Source organism: Globicephala melas, chromosome 5 (genome assembly GCF_963455315.2).
Source record: "Globicephala melas chromosome 5, mGloMel1.2, whole genome shotgun sequence".
Classification (NCBI taxonomy): Eukaryota; Metazoa; Chordata; class Mammalia; order Artiodactyla; family Delphinidae; genus Globicephala; species Globicephala melas.
In genome coordinates this window covers 25,835,952-25,855,077 of record NC_083318.1, presented here as the reverse complement: position 1 = coordinate 25,855,077, position 19,126 = coordinate 25,835,952, and the positions used below count along the sequence as shown (strand labels likewise).

The 19,126-nt window shown below is 37.6% G+C and overlaps 1 protein-coding gene across 3 annotated transcripts in view; it reads left to right on the top strand.

The window, feature by feature from the left end:
* UGT8 (UDP glycosyltransferase 8) overlaps nucleotides 1–19,126 on the top strand; it is a 93,704-nt gene that overhangs the window by 27,951 nt on the left and 46,627 nt on the right. For 2 of the 3 annotated variants that reach the window (XM_030863985.2, XM_060299006.1), the window contains 2 exons: nucleotides 3,458–3,486; nucleotides 4,682–5,505. In XM_030863985.2, coding sequence (XP_030719845.1) covers nucleotides 4,684–5,505 — 822 coding nt within the window. In that variant the 5' untranslated portion in view covers nucleotides 3,458–3,486; nucleotides 4,682–4,683. The remainder of the gene's footprint in view (nucleotides 1–3,457; nucleotides 3,487–4,681; nucleotides 5,506–19,126) is intronic. The other variant, XM_030863987.2, reaches the window with a different exon arrangement.

The following is a 19,126-nucleotide window of genomic DNA, read 5'->3' as shown; positions in this document are numbered from 1 at the left end:
GACTAGTATTCCATTGTATATATGCGCCACACATATACATAGAGTGTTTTAATTACAAAATGTATTTTAATGTTTACCTTTCTGTCCCAAGTCATTACTGTTTCTTTTTCAAAAGTGTATTCTCTCTTCTTGCCTATTCTAACCAAGAAACATGGCTATAGTTTGGACAAATTCTTAACAAAACAAAGCCATCCAGTGGAATTTTGAGAGGAATTTATTCAGTCCATTTATAATATGGGAAGGATTAGCTTTTTTAGAATATCGTATTCCATTATAGTATTTCTATACACTTAGTATTATTTCCATGTATATCTTCAGGGAAGGACTTGCCATACTTAGTATAGCCAAAATACATATATCCTTTTAAATTAATTTTAAAGGTATTTTATATACTTTATTGTTACTGTGAATGAGATCTTTTTTCATCACATATTATTTAAAAAAATACTTATCATTATTTTTATTAAGAAAAGAGTAACACGTGTCCAACGTAGAAAAAGTTAAATTACAATCCCTTACAATTCATACTATCCAGAAAAAAACCACTGCCCTTTGGTGTTTAGCATTCCTATGTATATATACATATATATCTTTTACAGAGTGCTACATGCTATAAGCATGTTTAGTAACCTAATCTTGAATATCTTTCCATGCCATTAAATGTTCTTTCACAGGGTTGTTTCGGGGCTGCATTGTATGCATGAACGACAATTTATTTAACCAGTCTCCAGTTGTTGGGAATCTAACATATCTCGAAATGTTTGCAATTAGTAACAGTCTTCTCCTGCCCTAAATAATGGCTTCATGAAAATGCTTATAGAAGTTAAATGTCTATTATGTATATTGCAGGCTGTTTTTCTAGGATATCATGTTTCATTTAATTTTGTTTATAGTGCATTTAATACATCCACATCCTTTTTTTTATCATCTAGTTTATTTTCTTTTCATTATTTTATTTCAGGTTGCTTTAAAATTTTTTCTTAAACTAGTAAACTTTACTTTTTAGAGCAGTTCTAAGTTCACAGCAAAATTGAGCAGAAAATACATAGAGTTTCCATATCCTCCCTCCCCCTGCACATGCACACCTCCCTCCGCTATCAACATCTTGCACCACAGGTACATTTGTTTTGATCAGTGAATGTTGCCACATCGTTATCTCCCGAAGTCCATACTTTACAGGGTTCATTCTTGGTGTTGTGTAGTCTGTGGGTTTGGGTAAATGTATAATGACATGTATCCACCATTGTAACATCTCACAGAACAGTTTCACTACTCTAAAAATCCTCTGTGCCTCCACGTGTTCATCCCTCCCTTCCTTGCAGCCCTTGGCAACCACCAATCTCTTTAGAGATTGCCTAAATCTCCACAGAGATTTGCCTTTGCCAGAAGCTTATGTAATTGGAATCATACAGTATGTAGGCTTTTCAGATTGGCTTCTTTCATTTAATAAATATACATTTTAATTTCCTCCCTGCCTTTCCATGGCTTGGTAGCTTATTTCTTTTTAGTGTTGAGTAATATTCCATTATATAGGTGAACCACAGTTTATTTATTCACTTAACCTAAGGTGGTGTACTTGGTTACTCCCAAGTTCTGGCAATTGTAAATAAAGCTGTTATAAACGTTCCTGTGTAGGTTTTTGTGCAGACATCTGTTTTCATCTCCTTTGTGTAAATACCAAGGAGCACAATTGCTGGATCGTATGGTAAGAGTATGTTTAGTTTTGTAAGAAACCGCCAATTTGTCTTCCAAAGACTGTTTTGCATCCCCACCAGCAATGTATGAAAGTTCCTGTTGTTCCACATCCTCTCCAGTATTTGGTGTTGTCAGTGGATTTTGACCATTTTAATAGATGTGTAGTGGTTTCCCATTATGTTTTAATTTGCATTTTCCTAATGACATATGATATGGAACATCTTCTCTTACGTTTATTTGCCATATGTATTTTCTTTGGTGAGGTGTCTATTGAGGACTTTGGCCCCTTTTTAAGTCAGGTTGCTTGTTTTCTTATTGTTGAGTTTTAAGAGTTCCTTCCTTACGTATCTTGGATAACAGTCCTTTTATCAAATATGTCTTTTGCAAATATTTCTCCCAGTCTATTGCTTATCTTCTCATTCTCTTGACCTTATCTTTCTCAGAGGAGAAATTTTAATATTAATGAAGTCCAGCTTATCAATAGACACATTCTGATACTTCTGGACTAGCAAGTATCTCACCGTTTGTTGGTAGTTGCGTTAGTCATTCTGTTATCCATGAAAGAGATAGTTCTGAGGTTAAAGTGCTGTTGTAATCCTTCATAATGAACTTTGTATTTGAACAGCGAATAACACGCTTGTGCAAATGATGCTTTTTTGTTGGTGATGTCTTTTTTCATGAAGACATATGCAGGCGTAGTAGACATTATTTTTAGAAGATATTTTATCACATGAATATTGGTATTTCTGAATAGTTACTTTTAGAATTTTTATGTACAGAATCTATGTCCTTTTTCTAACCTTATTTTGGTACAGTAGCCACTAGTAGTAATTTAAAGTCAGTTCCTCAGTCACACTAATCATATTTTAGCTGCTCCCTAGAGGCTACCATATTGGACAGTAAGGAGATAGAACATTTTCATCATCACAGATCATTCTATTAGATAGTGCTGTTCTAGAATGTAAGCAATTGTGCATTAAATCGTCATTTTGTGCAATTTCTTTTTACTTTGCAGTAGGTACTAAAATAAAATAAAAAAGGGAAAAAAATAAGAAACATGGTAAAAGGATTTGTTTCCCTACTATTATTTTTTTGTTTTGTTTCTTAGTGATTTATGATAAAGTAATAGTTTTAACTGCAGCTGAAGGAACTGAGTCTGCTCAGCTAAATGCAAAACACAGTCAGCAGAGCAGTTGCCTACCATTGGTCCATCATCCTGTGTGTCTTCTTGGACATGCATGTAGTAACAGGCACTATTAATCACAGCAGTGGACAGTTCTGCTGTAATAGCTGTTTCTACATAAATCTCACTCCTAAAATTAATAACATGTCTACTTAAAATTCCTAATTTTTCCTCCTTGGCATGGGAAGGAGGCTACACCAGAGAGACACATTGGAGAGACAACACAGGAGAATAAAGACCTGGAAAGTTTTCTCCAAGATTGGTTGCTTAATTTTCTTCCTTCAGTGACCTTGTAATTATAGAATAAACTTACTTTATTGCTACATAAACAGTGTTTTCTCCAAATTTATTTTTTAAAGCCCTCACGTTAATTCAGGCAACATTTAGCATAGACTTTTATATGTTTATAAAGCATATTACTTCTGTTTACTCTTAATGATGTAGTATCATTTAGAAATGGTTTGAAAATTTCCTTGTAATGAGAGAGGGCAAAAGCACCTGGAAATATTTATAGTTTAATCTTGGTATTGGAAGAATCTATCATTGCCTGCTATTGATTTCTTCTTTTTTTTTTTTTAGGTTGCTTGCAGTGTTTGAATGTTGAGAAGGTATAGTTGTTTAAACTGCATTTATGTGGTGGGAATTTGTACAAGTAGGATGATTAATATATGATAATGAGTAAAAATAGATATTGATTTGGTGATTGCATATAAATGTATTTTGAGTTGTTCCTTGAAGTAAAAGTGTCCAATTCTCATGGGTGACTATTGTTCATATCTTTCCCTATTTGGAGGCTAATTTAGAGTCTAAGAAAAAAATATTTTGGATAGGTAGGGGGAGTTTGCATACTCTATGGCCCCCATAGGTATTATTTCTAAAAAATGATAGAGGATGAATCTAACTATTGTATATACTCCATTAACACAAAAGCATAGAAGAAGCATTAGCCATCAAGGATACAGCCATCATCTGACTTGCCTTTTGCACCTGAGTTACAGGTACAACACAGGAAGTGTAGTCAAGGACATAGTCACTCATCAGTCACTTCTTTCACAAACATTTACTGAGAAGCAGTTAACTTTCTTGAACTTTTCTATTAAAAGTTTCTCTTCTAGATAATGTCCTGAAATGAATCAGCAAATTGATATAAATTACATAAACAGAGTCTGCCAGAATGCTTAAGGGTATTTAGATAAAGGAGAAAGTCACATTCAAGGTCATTTTTTTCCTGTGGAAAAGTGTATTTTCTATAGAATTACTACTTGAAATAATTATTTTCTAAAACATAATCTTTTTTTGATATGCTTTAGTCATAACTAGGAAGGTTACTGCTGTGATAAAAAGCTTTAAAAAGAGACATACATGCTGATATACCTGGAAATAATAAGTCTTGGCTCTAATTCCTGGGATTAACATTGATGTTCAATTAAAAGATAAACAGATGTTTCATAGATACCTCATAGCTATTATTCAAAGAAGAGAGATCTTTTGTCATTCAATCTTATAGGTTTCGTTTCAAATTTAAAAAAAAATTAGTTCTCCATTATTGATGCAATTGTGTGTTCCAAAACTGATACATTTTAAATATATTTCAGTCTATGCCAGTTTTGCTGTCAATTCTATACTTTGAAAAATACCTTTCAAAAATAAAGAGGCAACTAGAACAAACATTGGGATAATTTTTAAAAGTGATCCTTAGGCAAAGTACTGGATCATCAAATACTTTGAAAAAGTGTCTTTGTGGTTGTTTTGAATGATAAGGGTTGCATTCTGGTTTCAGTAGTTTTCTGGTTGTCATTTCAGCTATGAAGTCTTACACTCCGTATTTCATGCTCCTGTGGAGTGCTGTTGGGATAGCGAAGGCCGCCAAAATCATCATCGTGCCGCCAATTATGTTCGAAAGCCATATGTACATTTTCAAGACACTAGCCTCTGCCTTGCACGAGAGTGGGCACCACACAGTGTTCCTCCTCTCTGAAGGTAGAGACATCACGCCATCTAATCATTACAGCCTCCAGCGCTACCCAGGGATCTTTAACAGTACCACCTCGGATGCTTTCCTGCAGTCCAAAATGAGGAATATTTTCTCTGGGAGATTGACAGCAATCGAACTGTTTGACATACTGGATCACTATACCAAGAACTGTGATATGATGGTTGGCAACCGTGCCCTGATTCAGGGTCTAAAAAAGGAAAAGTTTGACCTGCTGCTGGTGGACCCTAATGACATGTGTGGATTTGTGATAGCTCATCTTTTAGGGGTTAAATATGCTGTATTTTCAACTGGCCTTTGGTATCCTGCCGAAGTGGGCGCTCCTGCCCCATTAGCTTACGTCCCGGAGTTTAACTCACTCCTCACAGACCACATGAACCTGCTGCAAAGGATGAAAAACACCGGCGTTTACCTCATTTCCAGATTAGGGGTCAGCTTTCTGGTTCTTCCCAAATATGAGAGGATAATGCAGAAGTACAACCTGCTGCCGGAGAAGTCCATGTATGACTTGGTCCATGGGTCCAGCCTGTGGATGCTGTGTACAGATGTAGCACTGGAGTTTCCGAGACCCACTCTGCCTAATGTTGTTTATGTAGGAGGGATCCTCACCAAACCAGCCAGCCCACTACCAGAAGTAAGGTTTGCTGAGCTCCTTGGGAATCTTTTCTAAATATAAATGTCAGTTTGTCAGCTTTGAGTCTTGAAGAGATAGAGCTGGGCATTGTCGGGTAACAAATGCTATTCTAAAAAGTGGTTAAGACACAGAGCCTACCAAGGTCCCTTTATCTGTGGGTGCCTCACTCCCCTGGAACGCATTCCTACGTCAGAGGAGCATTTCGGTAATCCCGAGAGGCCACTCTGCCATATGGTCAGTAGACTGGAAAGTAGATTTTTGATTAAGTTATCACTGTAGTATAACAGAGAATGTAGTTAGATAGTTCGTTTTAATGAGTGTGAGTGATTTTGCTTTTAATTAAACACAGAGATCCTTCTATCTCCCCCAGAAAGCACAAACACAGTTGTCTGCATCTAGGTTAGGTCCCGTGAACTCAAATAAGTAGGATGACGTGAATAGTGGTTCTTCTTTCAGCAGTCCTGACCACTAGAAAGTTTATGTCCAACATTGAAAATGAGGTAGTAACTTCCATTCGCCTAGGAAGCTAACTAATTTTAAGTTAGTAAGCAAATGTAACTGTTTAAAGAAATCATGCCCCATTGTGATTTCATTTCAAAGATGGAATTAATTATGTCTTAACAAAACCCTTCTACTCTGAGTCAAACCTGAACTCTTTTTGCTGGCTGAGCTGTCAGCACATACCCTTGTGTTCTGTTCTCCATCCTAGTTTGTTTTTTTATTAGGTATCTCAAACTGGCAGGAGCCATATTGCATATCAGTTGTTGTAGGGGATTTTCTAACCTCAGGTTGACGCTGGATTTAATCGCAACATCTAATGGCATTTACCAGAAGTGTAGGGCCTGTTCTATGATTTTTGCTATTGCAACCATTTCTACTCTTAAAATTCTTAAAGTAGCCACTCACGACAACTGTTAAATTGTTCATCCCTAACTCTGGTCACTACATTTAAGAAAAAATCTGCCAGGGCCTTGATGAAGAGTAAATCTAGTTTTTCTCCTATAGTTATCAGGTAAGCACAATCACTAGGCAGAATTTTCTTGTGGGGACATAAGGTGATTGGAATATACAGCCTGTAGACTTCTTTAACACCTCCATTAGAAGCATATTTAATAAATAATACTTTGATATATTTCATGTAACATGGAGAAATAGAACTTGCCAGATCTTTGGCCCATAAGCCCTAGATGCCGCTGGTAGAGGCTGTGAGAGTGAGCTCAGGCCTTCTCTCTGACACCAGCTGTGAAGGATAGGGGTAGTCTCAGCATGTCTCAGCCATTTGTGAATTTACTTAAGCCCACTTCGAATCCCACATAGTCTCTGCCAGAGTCACTGTGTGATGTTTTATCCCTTTCCTAAAGGTAACTAAAATCAAACTTCAGAAGCAGCTTCCAAGAGACCTGGAAGCAAGTCTGTCTCTGCTTTAACTGAGTCGTTCGTAATGTCAGGCACATCAGCCGTACTCCCTCAAATCTTCATCTTTTCCCAAACAGGGTACTGCCCTTCTGCTTGCTCCTTTGGGTTTTTGTTCGAATGCTATCTCCCTTCTTCAGGTTGAAGAAGGAACCAATGATAAGGAATCTTCTGATTGCCTTTTTGTTTCTTCCATCCCTGTACCTTTTTCTTGAGTTGTAGCGGCTTGAACTATATAAGTACAGAGTACTATTGTATGCTTAGTCGAGTAGCATGGGTCCTTACGCCTGTCAGTTTCACTGTGGTAGTCCCCCCTTATCTGCAGCTTCAGTCATCCTCGGTCACCCACGGTCTGAAAATATTAAAATTCCATAAATAAGCAGTTCATAAGTTTTAAATTGCACATAATTTTGAGTAGCTTGATGAAATGTCACATAGCCTAGCTCTGTCCTGCCCAGAATACCCAGCCATCCACATGGTCTGCTCCTGACATCCAGCCGTTGCCATCGTAATGGCTCCATGATCCAGCATCGCTTGGAGCAGATGATCCTCCTTCTGATGTATCATCAGAAGGTCAACAGTAGCCTAACTCTGTGTCACGGTGCCTGCGTCATTCACCTCACTTCATCTGATCACGTAGGCATTTTATCATGCCTGCGTCATTCACCTCACTTCATCTGATCACATAGGCATTTTATCATCTCGTGTCATCACAAGAAGGGTGAGTAGAGCACAATAAGATATTGAGAGAGAGAGAAACCACATTCACATAATTTCTATTACAGTATATTATGATCTATTTTATATTAGTTATTGTTGTTAATCTCCTACTGTGCCTAATTTATAGGTTAAACTTCATCATAGGTATGGATGTATAGGAAAGAAAAGGTATGTATAGGGTTCAGTACTATTCAAGATTTCAAGCACTCACTGGAGGTTTGGAACATATACTCTGTGGATAAAGGGGGGGCTACTCTACCTTGTTTTACTTTAAAGGCATCTTTTATGTGGTTTTTGGAGCCTCATATAAGGTTATTACCCAAAATGTTTTCTGATTTGCCATGATTTCTAGTTTGACGCTGGCTTGACCTACTTTCTGTTCTTTTTTCCTCTTTGGGCTTTTTGTAATGATTCTTTTGAAAACGTGCTCTTTATTTACAATTATTGCTTTAGCTGTGACAGTTAGGTGTCACAGTCAGATACATACACATCTGGCATGTGCATGTGTTACGTATGTGGACCAGATAAGTATATTATTATCATGGAAAATCTGTTAGGTTGTAAGTGTGAAGGGCCTTTTTCACTTCAGTGTGCCATTTACAAAGTTCTTCAATAGGGAGGATTTTGAAGAATGATGTGTCTTATCCTTTCATATAGTCCTCACACTAGTGAGGCTTTATATGTGTAGGAACACGTGTGTTCCTATTGCGATTTCTCTAGTAGATTTGTCTGATACAGTAAACTGTACCTCAGGTTTCTGAAAGTTAATGAGTTTCTCAAATGCCGGTATTACTTACAGGTCATGGTTGTGACACTAAAATAATAGAGCCCAGCAAGTGGCCTCCTAGAACACATGATTCACTAATAACAGCTTAATTGTTAACTGCCTTGGTATCTTACACTGGCAATGGATTAAATTTTCCAGATGTCTGGAAATGATTTGACAGTGGGATTTCATTTCACAACCTGGGATGAAAAGATAGAGAAAATGTCTAAAAGACATTTTCCAGGAGCTTTCATAATGTTTGAGCCCAAAGAAACTCTAGAGAGCATCTAGTTCAGCTCTATTTTTCCTCCTCAAAATACAAAAATTCGTTTGTCACACAGGAGATGAAAAGAATTTGAGTGTCTCGTCCAGGCCAGAGTTTGTGGCACAGCCAAATGAATTGTTTTGCTATTAAACAAAGCCAAGTGGATTGTTTTGCTATTAGTTAGATATTTTGTCAAGCTGCCTGCATCTCTTGTCACTCATTTTACTCATTTACACATTTAGAGTGTATACAAAACTATGCAGAGACAATTTTGCTGATCTTTATTTGCTATCTCAGAGATTGTGAGGACTTAATATGAGAGTCACATTACACCATTTGGACTCTTCCTTGTGCTTTACAGATGTAATGATAGAAATCAGGCAGAACCCAAATGCTTTTGATTACAAAATGTTGCATTGGTGTAGAGTGAAGAAATTGTCTGCCTTGATAATAGAATCATTTCTAAACGCATGCGCCTAACTTATCATACTATTTACTACCGGGCTGCCTACAGTAGGAGGCCTTAAAATGTCCTTAAGGGGAAGAGGTTTAGGTTGGATTATATCCATATAGTGGCTTATCTCTATCTTTACAGGGTGGTAGAGAACATGGAAACAAATTAAAAAAATAAAAAGCTTTACTTAGGTCAGGAAGGAGGTCTGTAAATAGATCCCTATTTGATTAGGTCCTTCAAGTATTAAATGTAAATGAAATAATAACATCTTATAGAGGGTGACTGTAGCTTTTAGTGGTTTGATTAGGGGGTAATAACAATAATACTACCAAAGAATAGTACATTTACTTAGGGAGTCTTTTGATGATTAAAATTCACGTTTCAGGTGATAATTTTTAGATGATTTCCCATTGGTGGGAAGTGGTCTAGCCCTGTCAAGCAGTTGACCTCAGCCACTTTTCAGCTTCTATAGCCCTGAACCGTAATTGCACCTAATGGATTGTACCTTAATTATTGGTTTTTCACACGGCTTTCTCCCTAGCTAGGGTGTGGATGCCATAAAGGGTGGACACCAAGGTGGGTAACCTCTGTACCCTGAGTGCCTGGAAAATGGTAGCCACTCAATGAATGTTTAAATGAATTGCATCAAAGAGAAATAGTTGCCAAAAAATAGGTGATTGAACTAGTACAACAGTGTTGTTAATATTATAACCATTATTTGTTTATTCCAAGTTATGTGCAGATGCCATTGCAGCCATTAAGTAACCAAACTTTCCAGGTTAAGTTATTTTAATAAATTAGAATAGCCACTTAATGATACTGATATTGAGAAAAGGAGATCATCATACATTACCCAACTGGTGAGCTAAATGGTCTCTACTGTGTTCCAAACATACATGTGAACAGGGCTAGTAATGCAAGTCAGGCCAGCTGTTGCTGTGTCAAAGATGATTTGGGGTGGTATGGCACTCATTTGGTGGACCTCAGAGGTGCTTTATGGCCAGGCTAGGAGTATGAAAGGCATTTTCATTTCACCATTTGTAGAGACATTCTTAATTTAGGGAAACACAGTCCTGGGGAAAGATACAGATAAGAGATAAACAGATAAGAAAGAGCAAGAGGCCAAGGACAGTGTCATGAGATACTCACTGTTTGTCATTTTGTAGTTTGCCTGAACTCCCTCACAGAGAAAGGTTTGGGGGCAAAAAAGGGACATTGTGCAATGGATTCATTAGATTAACCCACTTGTGAGAAGATCAGGTCATGAGAAGAAGAATAAAACCAAGAAGCGAGACAGTGGCTTTTTTATTTAGTTTTCATTGAGTCACCTAGAAGCCATTACTTATTATTACATATGGAAATGGAAAGCTGGCTCCCCAAGAGTGAATGGATGTCTAAGCTGAGTTATGGGACCAGAGTCCTTGGGGCTAACAGTTTGATCCAGGGTTGCACGGCAGATGTGGAAAATTAAGGCCATTTTAATAGTATGTTGCATATAAGTTATCTCTTGAAATATAAAGCTAGAGATAAAATTATAACCATTGTATCATATTGATTAAAATGTCCCCTTTTAAATAAGTATCATTTAATCAAAATATATATCTTTTATAGTAAGTTCCTTATGTTGGATACCATCACTCACAAATAATTTTTTAGGATGTCTTCATCCATGCAGTACTACTGTGCTATATTGGTAGCTGTGCAGGAATCGGAAAATTGAGAACTCTAATATTTGGAAGAGATGAATGATTTAATTCCAATTACTGATTCTTTAGCTTAAATATTCACCACAACATGATAATTGGGCATAAATAATAGATTCCCTGTGGGAACTCAGTAATGTAAATGTTGTTGCAGATATTTCTTGCAAAGGTTTTGTAGGTTGATTGTATATTTTTGTCTTTATTGTAGTAAGAAACCAGATTACCTGGCTAAGTGAATCTATCCAAGAAGTAAATCAGGCACTGTTGCAAACATCAATAAGTTACTGTTTAGTTCACTGATAGTGGTAATTTTCTAAGAAGCACTGTAGTTTTAAATAGCTTATCAGTTGCTTCTGTAAGCATCATAGGCTTAAAAGGATTTCCTGATACATTAGGAGACCCGAATATAATTGAAATTGCAGAGTCTGACATGATTTTTAAACACCTTCCTCCCTCTGCTGTTAAGTGTTTAAGCTTTAAGATGCCCTGCAGAATTGTTTGTTTAGATATTAATTCAAACGCTGGCGATGTCAAAGGAAATATTTTTTAACTGATCATTTTCTACAAATGATAGTTCTCATAATTAAATTGCTTTGGCACCAGTTTTTAGAATGATATTCTTCACAAATAATCTCATTCCAAGCCAAACAGTTAAATTGCTACTGTCAATGAGTTTGTCAGATCTATTCCTGAGTGCAGATTTTGACAGAGAGGATGGAGTGAGCACGAGCTTCTGAAGAAGCAGTGGCACTGGAGACAAGCTACCTATTTCATAGTTTGTTTACGGAATTTTTTATACCAACTTTCCAGGGGCTGCGGCAAAGTAGCAAAGTGGAAAAACATGGGCCTTTTCAGCCAAATGGTCCTGGCTTTTAGTCCTGGCCTTCATAAGACTCTTTCGGACAAGGGAGGGAGTCAGCCTCGTTAAAATGAGGACAGCAGTGCTTACCTCCGAGGGTTTCCATAAATGAGCGCAATGGCAATAACTAGTGGTGGTAGTTGTTGCTCTTATTATTGTTGTGATAACTCGTTATTTAAGATGCGCTGTAGTTACTGAATCACTATCACTTGCTGTCGTCCACCTGGCAGATAGAAGAATGGTTTCAGAGGCGTAGGGAGTACGTGGAGGAAGTGTCTATGGTGTCACGTCTACTCATTTTAGGGGTTGGCACTTGGTACTTCTACTTCCATCTTGGGGATGTTTATTTCCCTTTCTTTCATTGTCTTTCTCACTGAAGTAGAATGAAAATGACAAGTGAGATAGGTGCCCCTTAGACCGTCTGAGTGTCTTAAGAAATGAGCAGAAGCTGACAGGTATGTGTTGTAAGGGCAGGAGAATTAAGGAAGTAGCCCTCTGGTACTTTCGAATGCTGGCTTCTTCAGGTTCAGTGATCCTATCTGTGGTTTTTCAGTCCTTTAAGTGGAGGAGCAGGGATTCTGCTCCTGTTCTGCCGCCTCCAGGCTTGTTCCTTCTCCTTCTGGGCTTCCCATTCCTGAGGGACCTTGGGGGAAGCTCCAGACAAATAAATACCTGCCTTCTAGACAGAGATTCTACCCAGATTCTCCTCCACACTCAGGCCCTGCTGAATTAGCTTATTAGATGAGGTAACCCATAACCCTCAAAAAAAAAAAAAAAAGTTTGAGATTTTCTTCTAAGATCTAGAGTGCAGACTGCAGTCAGCCTGGGTGTTTATCCTTACTTCTTCCTGTATCTCTATAGCCTGCCCAAGTTGTAGCTTTTGTATACTGTAATTCCTTCTCACTCCGCAGTATTGTTTAGATCAGAATCTCATCACGTTCGTTCTTGTTAAAACATGGATTGTAGGGCCAGTTAGGAGATCTGGGATGGGTGTACTAATCTGTAACGAGTTCCTAGGTGATGTTGATGCTGCTGGTTTAAGGACTAACCACATTTACATTCAGACAATAAGTGTGAACTGTACATTTTAATTACATTATGTAATATATTTTGTATGAGAATCATTTTTTTCCTGATCATTATAGATTTTTTCTCTTCTAGAAAATTATTTTCAGTATAAATTGTACCACCAGAAATGTATATACATATCTAGATTCCCCTTGCTTTAGGAAGCAGATCTACATAGAACATCCATGTGCAGCCATGTTAATAATAGGTAAGGTCTTCAGTACTAAAGTCCTTTAACTTTTCTCCCTATTTTCCTTTATCTCTATCACTGTTTTCTTTTTAACATCTTTATTGCAGTATAATTGCTTTACATTGTTGTCTGAGTTGCTGCTGTATAACAAAGTGAATCAGCTATACATATACATATATCCCCATATCCCCTCCCTCTTGTGTCTCCCTCCCACCCTCCCTATCCCACCCCTCCAGGTGGTCACAGAGCACCGAGCTGATCTCCCTGTGCTGTGAGGCTGCTTCCCACTAGCTATCTGTTTTACATTTGGTAGTGTATATGTGTCCATGGCACTCTCTCACTTCGTCCCAGTTTACCCTTCCCCCTCCCTGTGTCAAGTACATTCTCTACGTCTGCGTCTTTATTCCTGTCCTGCGCTAGGTTCTTCAGAACCTTTTTTTTTTTTTTACATTGCATATATATGTGTTAGCATATGGTATTTGTTTTCCTCATTCTGACTTACTTCACTCTGTATGACAGACTCTAGGTCCATCCACCTCCCTACAAATAACTCAATTTCATTCCTTTTTATGGCTGAGTAATATTCCATTGTATATATGTGCCACATCATCTTTATCCATTCATCTGTCGATGGACACTTAGGTTGCTTCCATATCCGGGCTATTGTAAATAGTGCTGCAGTGAACATTGTTGTACATGACTCTTTGAATTATGGTTTTCTCAGGGTATATTCCCAGTAGTGTGATTGCTGGGTCGTATGGTAGTTCTATTTGTAGGTCTTTTTTTTTTTTTCCGGTACGCGGACCTCTCACTGTTGTGGCCTCTCCCGTTGTGGAGCACAGGCTCTAGACGCGCAGGCTCAGTGGCCATGGCTCACGGGCCCAGCCGCTCCGTGGCATGTGGGATCTTCCTGGACCGGGGCATGAACCCATGTCCCCTGCATCGGCGGGCGGACTCTTAACCACTGCGCCACCAGGGAAGCCCTATTTTTAGTTTTTTGAGGAACCTCCATACTGTTCTCCATAGTGGCTGTATCAATTTACATTCCCACCAACAGTGCAAGAGGGTTCCCTTTTCTCCACACCCTCTCCAGCATTTATTGTTTGTAGATTTTTTGATGATGGCATTCTGACTGGTGAGAGGTGATACCTCATTGTAGTTTTGATTTGCATTTCTCTAATGATTAATGATGTTGAGCATTCTTTCATGTGTTTGTTGGCAATCTATATATCTTCTTTGGAGAAATGTCTATTTAGGTCTTCTGCCCATTTTTTGATTGGGTTGTTTGTTTTTTTGTTATTGAGCTGCATGAGCTCCTTGTAAATTTTGGAGATTAATCCTCTGTCAGTTGCGTCGTTTGCAAGTATGTTCTCCCATTCTGAGGGCTGTCTTTTCATCTTGTTTATGGTTTCCTTTGCTGTGCAACAGCTTTGAAGTTTCATTAGGTCCCATTTGTTTATTTTTTTTTATTTCTATTTCTCTAGAGGGTGGGTCAAAAAGCATCTTCCTGTGATTTATGTCATAGAGCATTCTGCCTATGTTTTCCTCTAAGAGTTTGATAGTGTCTGGCCTTACATTTAGGTCTTTAATCCATTTTGAGTTTATTTTTGTGTATGGTGTTAGGGAGTGTTCTAATTTCATTCTTTTCCATGTAGCTGTCCGGTTTTCCCAGCACCACTTATTGAAGAGGCTGTCTTTTCTCCATTGTATATTCTTTCCTCCTTAATCAAAGAGAAGTTGACAAATGTGTGTGGGTTTATCTCTGGGCTTTCTATCCTGTTCCATTGATCATGATTTCTTATTTTGTGCCAGTACCATACTGTCTTGATTACTGTAGCTTTGTAGTATAGTCTGAAGTCAGGGAGCCTGATTCCTCCAGCTCCGTTTTTCTTTCTCAAGGTTGCTTTGGCTATTTGGGGTCTTTTGTGTTTCCATACAAATTGTGAAATTTTTTGTTCTAGTTTTGTGAAAAATGCCAGTGGTAGTTTGATAGGGATTGCATTGAATGTGTCGATTGTTTTGGGTAGTAGAGTCATTTTCACAATAATGATTCTTCCATTCCAAGGACATGGTATATCTCTCCATCTGTTTGTATCATCTTTAATTTCTTCATCAGTGTCTTATACTTTTCTGCATACAGGTCTTTTGCCTCCTTAGGTAGGTTTATTCCTATGTATTTTATTCTTTTTGTTGTAATGGTAAATAGGAGTGTTTCCTTAATTTCTCTTTCAGATTTTTCATCATTAGTGTATAGGAATGCAAGAGGTTTCTGTGCATTAATTTTGTATCCTACTACTTTACCAAATTCATTGATTAGCTCTAGTAGTTTTCTGGTAGCATCTTCAGGATTCTCTATGTATAGTATCGTGTCATCTGCAAACAGTGACAGCTTTACTTCTTCTTTTCTGATTTGGATTCCTTTTATTTCTTTTTCTTCTCTGATGTGGCTAAAACTTCCAAAACTATGTTGAATAATAGTCATGAGAGTGGATAACCTTGTCTTGTTCTTGATCTTAGAGGAAATGGTTTTAGTTTTTCACCATTGAGAATAATGTTGGCTGTGGGTTTGTCATATATGGCCTTTATTATGTTGAGGTAAGTTCCCTCTATGCCTGATTTCTGGAGAGTATTTATCATAAATGGGTGTTGAATTTTGTCAAAAGCTTTTTCTGCATGTATTGAGATGATCATATGGTTTTTCTCCTCAATTTGTTAATATGGTTTATCACATTGATTGATTTGCATATTCAAGAATCTTTGTATTCCTGGGATAAACCCCACTTGATCATGGTGTATTATCCTTTTAATGTGCTGTTGGATTCTGTTTGCTAGTATTTTGTTGAGGATTTTCGCATGTATGTTCATCAGTGATAATGGCCTGTAGTTTTCTTTCTTTTGGCATCTTTGTCTGGATTTGGAATCAGGATGATGGTGGCCTCATAGAATGAGTTTGGGAGTGTTCCACCCTCTAGTCTATTTTGGAAGAGTTTGAGAAGGATAGGTGTTAACTCTTCTCTTAATGTTTGATAGAATTCGTCTGTGAAGCCATCTGGTCCAGGGCTTTTGTTTGCTGGAAGATTGTTAATCACAGTCTCAATTTCAGTGCTTGTGATTGGTCTGTTTATACTTTCTGTTTCTTCTTGGTTCAGTCTTGGAAGGTTGTGCTTTTTCTAAGAATTTGTCCATTTCTTCGTGGTTGTCCATTTAATTAGCATATAGTTGCTTTTAGTATTCTCTCATGATTTCTGCAGTGTCAGTTGTTACTTCTCCTTTTTCATTTCTAATTCTATTGATTTGAGTCTTCTCCCTTTTTTTCGTGATGAGTCGGGCTAATGGTTTATCAATTTTGTTTATCTTCTCAAAGAACCAGCTTTTAATTTTATAGATCTTTGCTATCATTTCCTTCATTTCTTTTTCATTTATTTCTAATCTGATCTTTATGATTTCTTTCCTTCTGCTAACTTTTGGGGGTTTTTGTTCTTTCTCTAATTGCTTTAGGTGTGAGGTTAGGCTGTTTATTTGAGATGTTTCTTGTTTCTTGAGGTAGGATGGTATTGCTATATAAACTTCCCTCTTAGAACTGCTTTTGCTGCATCCCATACGTTTTGGATCATCGTATTTTCGTTGTCATATGTCTCTAGGTATTTTTTGATTTCCTCTTTGATTTCTTCAGTGATCTCTTGGTTATTTAGTAGTGTATGGTTTAGCCTCCATGTGTTTGTGTTTTTTACATTTTTTCCCCTGTAGTTTATTTCTAATCTCATAGCTTTGTGGTTGCAAAAGATGCTTATTGCAATTTCAGTTTTATTAAATTTACCAAGGCTTGATTCGTGACCCAAAATATGATCTATCCTGGACAGTGTTCCATGAGCACTTGAGAAGAAAGTGTATTCTGTACTTTTTGGATGGCATGTCCTATAAATATCAATTAAGTCCATCTTATTTAATGTATCATTTAAAGCTTGTGTTTCCTTATTTATTTTCATTTTGGATGATCTGTCCATTGGTGAAAGTGGGGTGTTAAAGTCCCCTACTATGATTGTGTTACTGTCGATTTCCTCTTTTATGGCTATTAGCATTTGCCTTATGTATTGAGGTGCTCCTATGTTGGGTGCATAAATATTTACAATTGTTATATCTTCTTCTTGGATTGATCCCTTGATCATTATGTAGTGTCCTTCTTTGTGTCTTGTAACAGTCTGTATTTTAAAGTTTATTTTGTCTGATATGAGAACTGCTACTCCAGCTTTCTCTTGATTTCCATTTGCATGGACTGTCTTTTTCTATCCCCTCACTTTCAGTCTGTATGTGTCCTTAGGTCTGAAGTTGGTCTCTTGTAGACAGCATATATACAGGTCTTATTTTTGTATCCATTCAGCCAGTCTGTGTCTTTTGGTTGGAGCATTTAACCCATTTACATTTAAGGTAATTATCAATATGTATGTTTCCTTTACCATTTGCTTAATTGTTCTGGGTTTGTTTTTGTAGGTCTTTTCCTTCTCTTATGTTTCCTGCCTAGAGAAGTTCCTTTAGCATTTGTTGTGAAGCTGGTTTGCTGGTGCTGAATTTTCTTAGCTTTTGCTTGTCTGTAAAGGTTTTAATTTCTCTGTTGAATCTGAATGAGATCCTTGCTGGGTAAAGTAACCTTGGTTGTAGGTTTTTCCCTTTAATCACTTAAAATATGTCTTGCCACTCCCTTCTGGCTTGCAGAGTTCCTGCTGAAAAATCAGCTGTTAACCTTATGGGGATTCCCTTGTGTGTTATTTGTTGCTTTCCCCTTGCTGCTTTTAATATTTTTTTCTTTGTATTTAATTTTTGATTGGTTAATCCATGTCTTGGCATGTTTCTCCTTGGATTTATCCTATATGGGACTCACTGCGGTTCCTGGACTTGATTGACTATTTCCTTTCCCGTATTAGGGAAGTTTTCAACTATAATCTCTTCAAATATTTTCTCAGTCCCTGTCTTTTTCTCTTATCTGGGCCCTATAATTCGAATGTTGGTGCATTTAATTTTGTCCCAATGTCCTCTGAGACTGTCCTCAATTCTTTTCTTTCTTTTTTCTTTATTCTGCTCTGTGGTAATTATTTCCACTATTTTATCTTCCAGGTCACTTATCTGTTCTTTTGCCTCAGTTATTCTGCTATTGATTCCTTCTGTAGGACTGTGTCCGGTGGTATGTTTTTGGGTGTCTCTGAACTTATTAGCCAGCCTCTCTGCTAATGGGTGAGGTTGTGTTCCTAACTTCCTAGTTGTTTGGCACAGGTTGTCCAGCACTGGAGCTTGCTGGTCGCTGAGGGGAGCTGGGTCTTAGTGTTGAGATGGAGATCTCTGGGAGAGCTCTCGCCGATTGATAATACATGGAGTGGGGAGGTCTCTCATGGTCCAGTGTCCTCACCTTGGCTCTCCCACCTCAGAGGCTCATGCCTGACACCCGGCTGGAGCACCAAGACCCTGTCAGCCACATGACCAGGTACGTGGGGAGTTTCTTTCCTTTTAGGAAGTCTGAGGTCCTCTGTCAGCGTTCAGTAGGTGTTCTGTAGGAGTTGTTCCACGTGTAGATGTATTTCTGATGTATTTGTGGAGAGGAAGGTGATCGCCACATCTTACTCCTCCACCGTCTTGAAAGTCGATCCTCTAGAGACTGTAACATTTGTTATTATGGTTTTTATTTTTTAATCTTCCAATCTTTTTGCTCATGAAGGGAAGACCCACACAGGACCTTAAGTATGCTGAAGAAATGGCAAGATTTAGGTATTGCCAAATTTGGGGGACTATCCTTCTGGAGAAGATGAAACTATCACTTTTTTTTTTTACAACGTTCTAAAAATATTTTATCTCAGGTTAATATACAGCACTGGATCAAAACAGGCTATGATTTTAAAGTAATATTACAGAAATGCCTGTTTCTAAAATCCTAAGAAGTTATATGCTGAAATTGTTTTTGTTCTTATGTACAATCTTATATCCAAAATCTAGTAGCAAGCAGAATGTCATTTACTTTATGTAGCATTTTGTAAATGCTCACTACCCATTAACATTTCTTTGTATTTATAATATATCAATATTATAAATATAACAAAATGAGAAAGGGTTTGTTTTTTAGTGTCCAATCTTTACATTAGCTTGCTTACTCAGAAAATACAGTTGACCCTTGAACAAGACAGGGGTTAGGGACGTTGA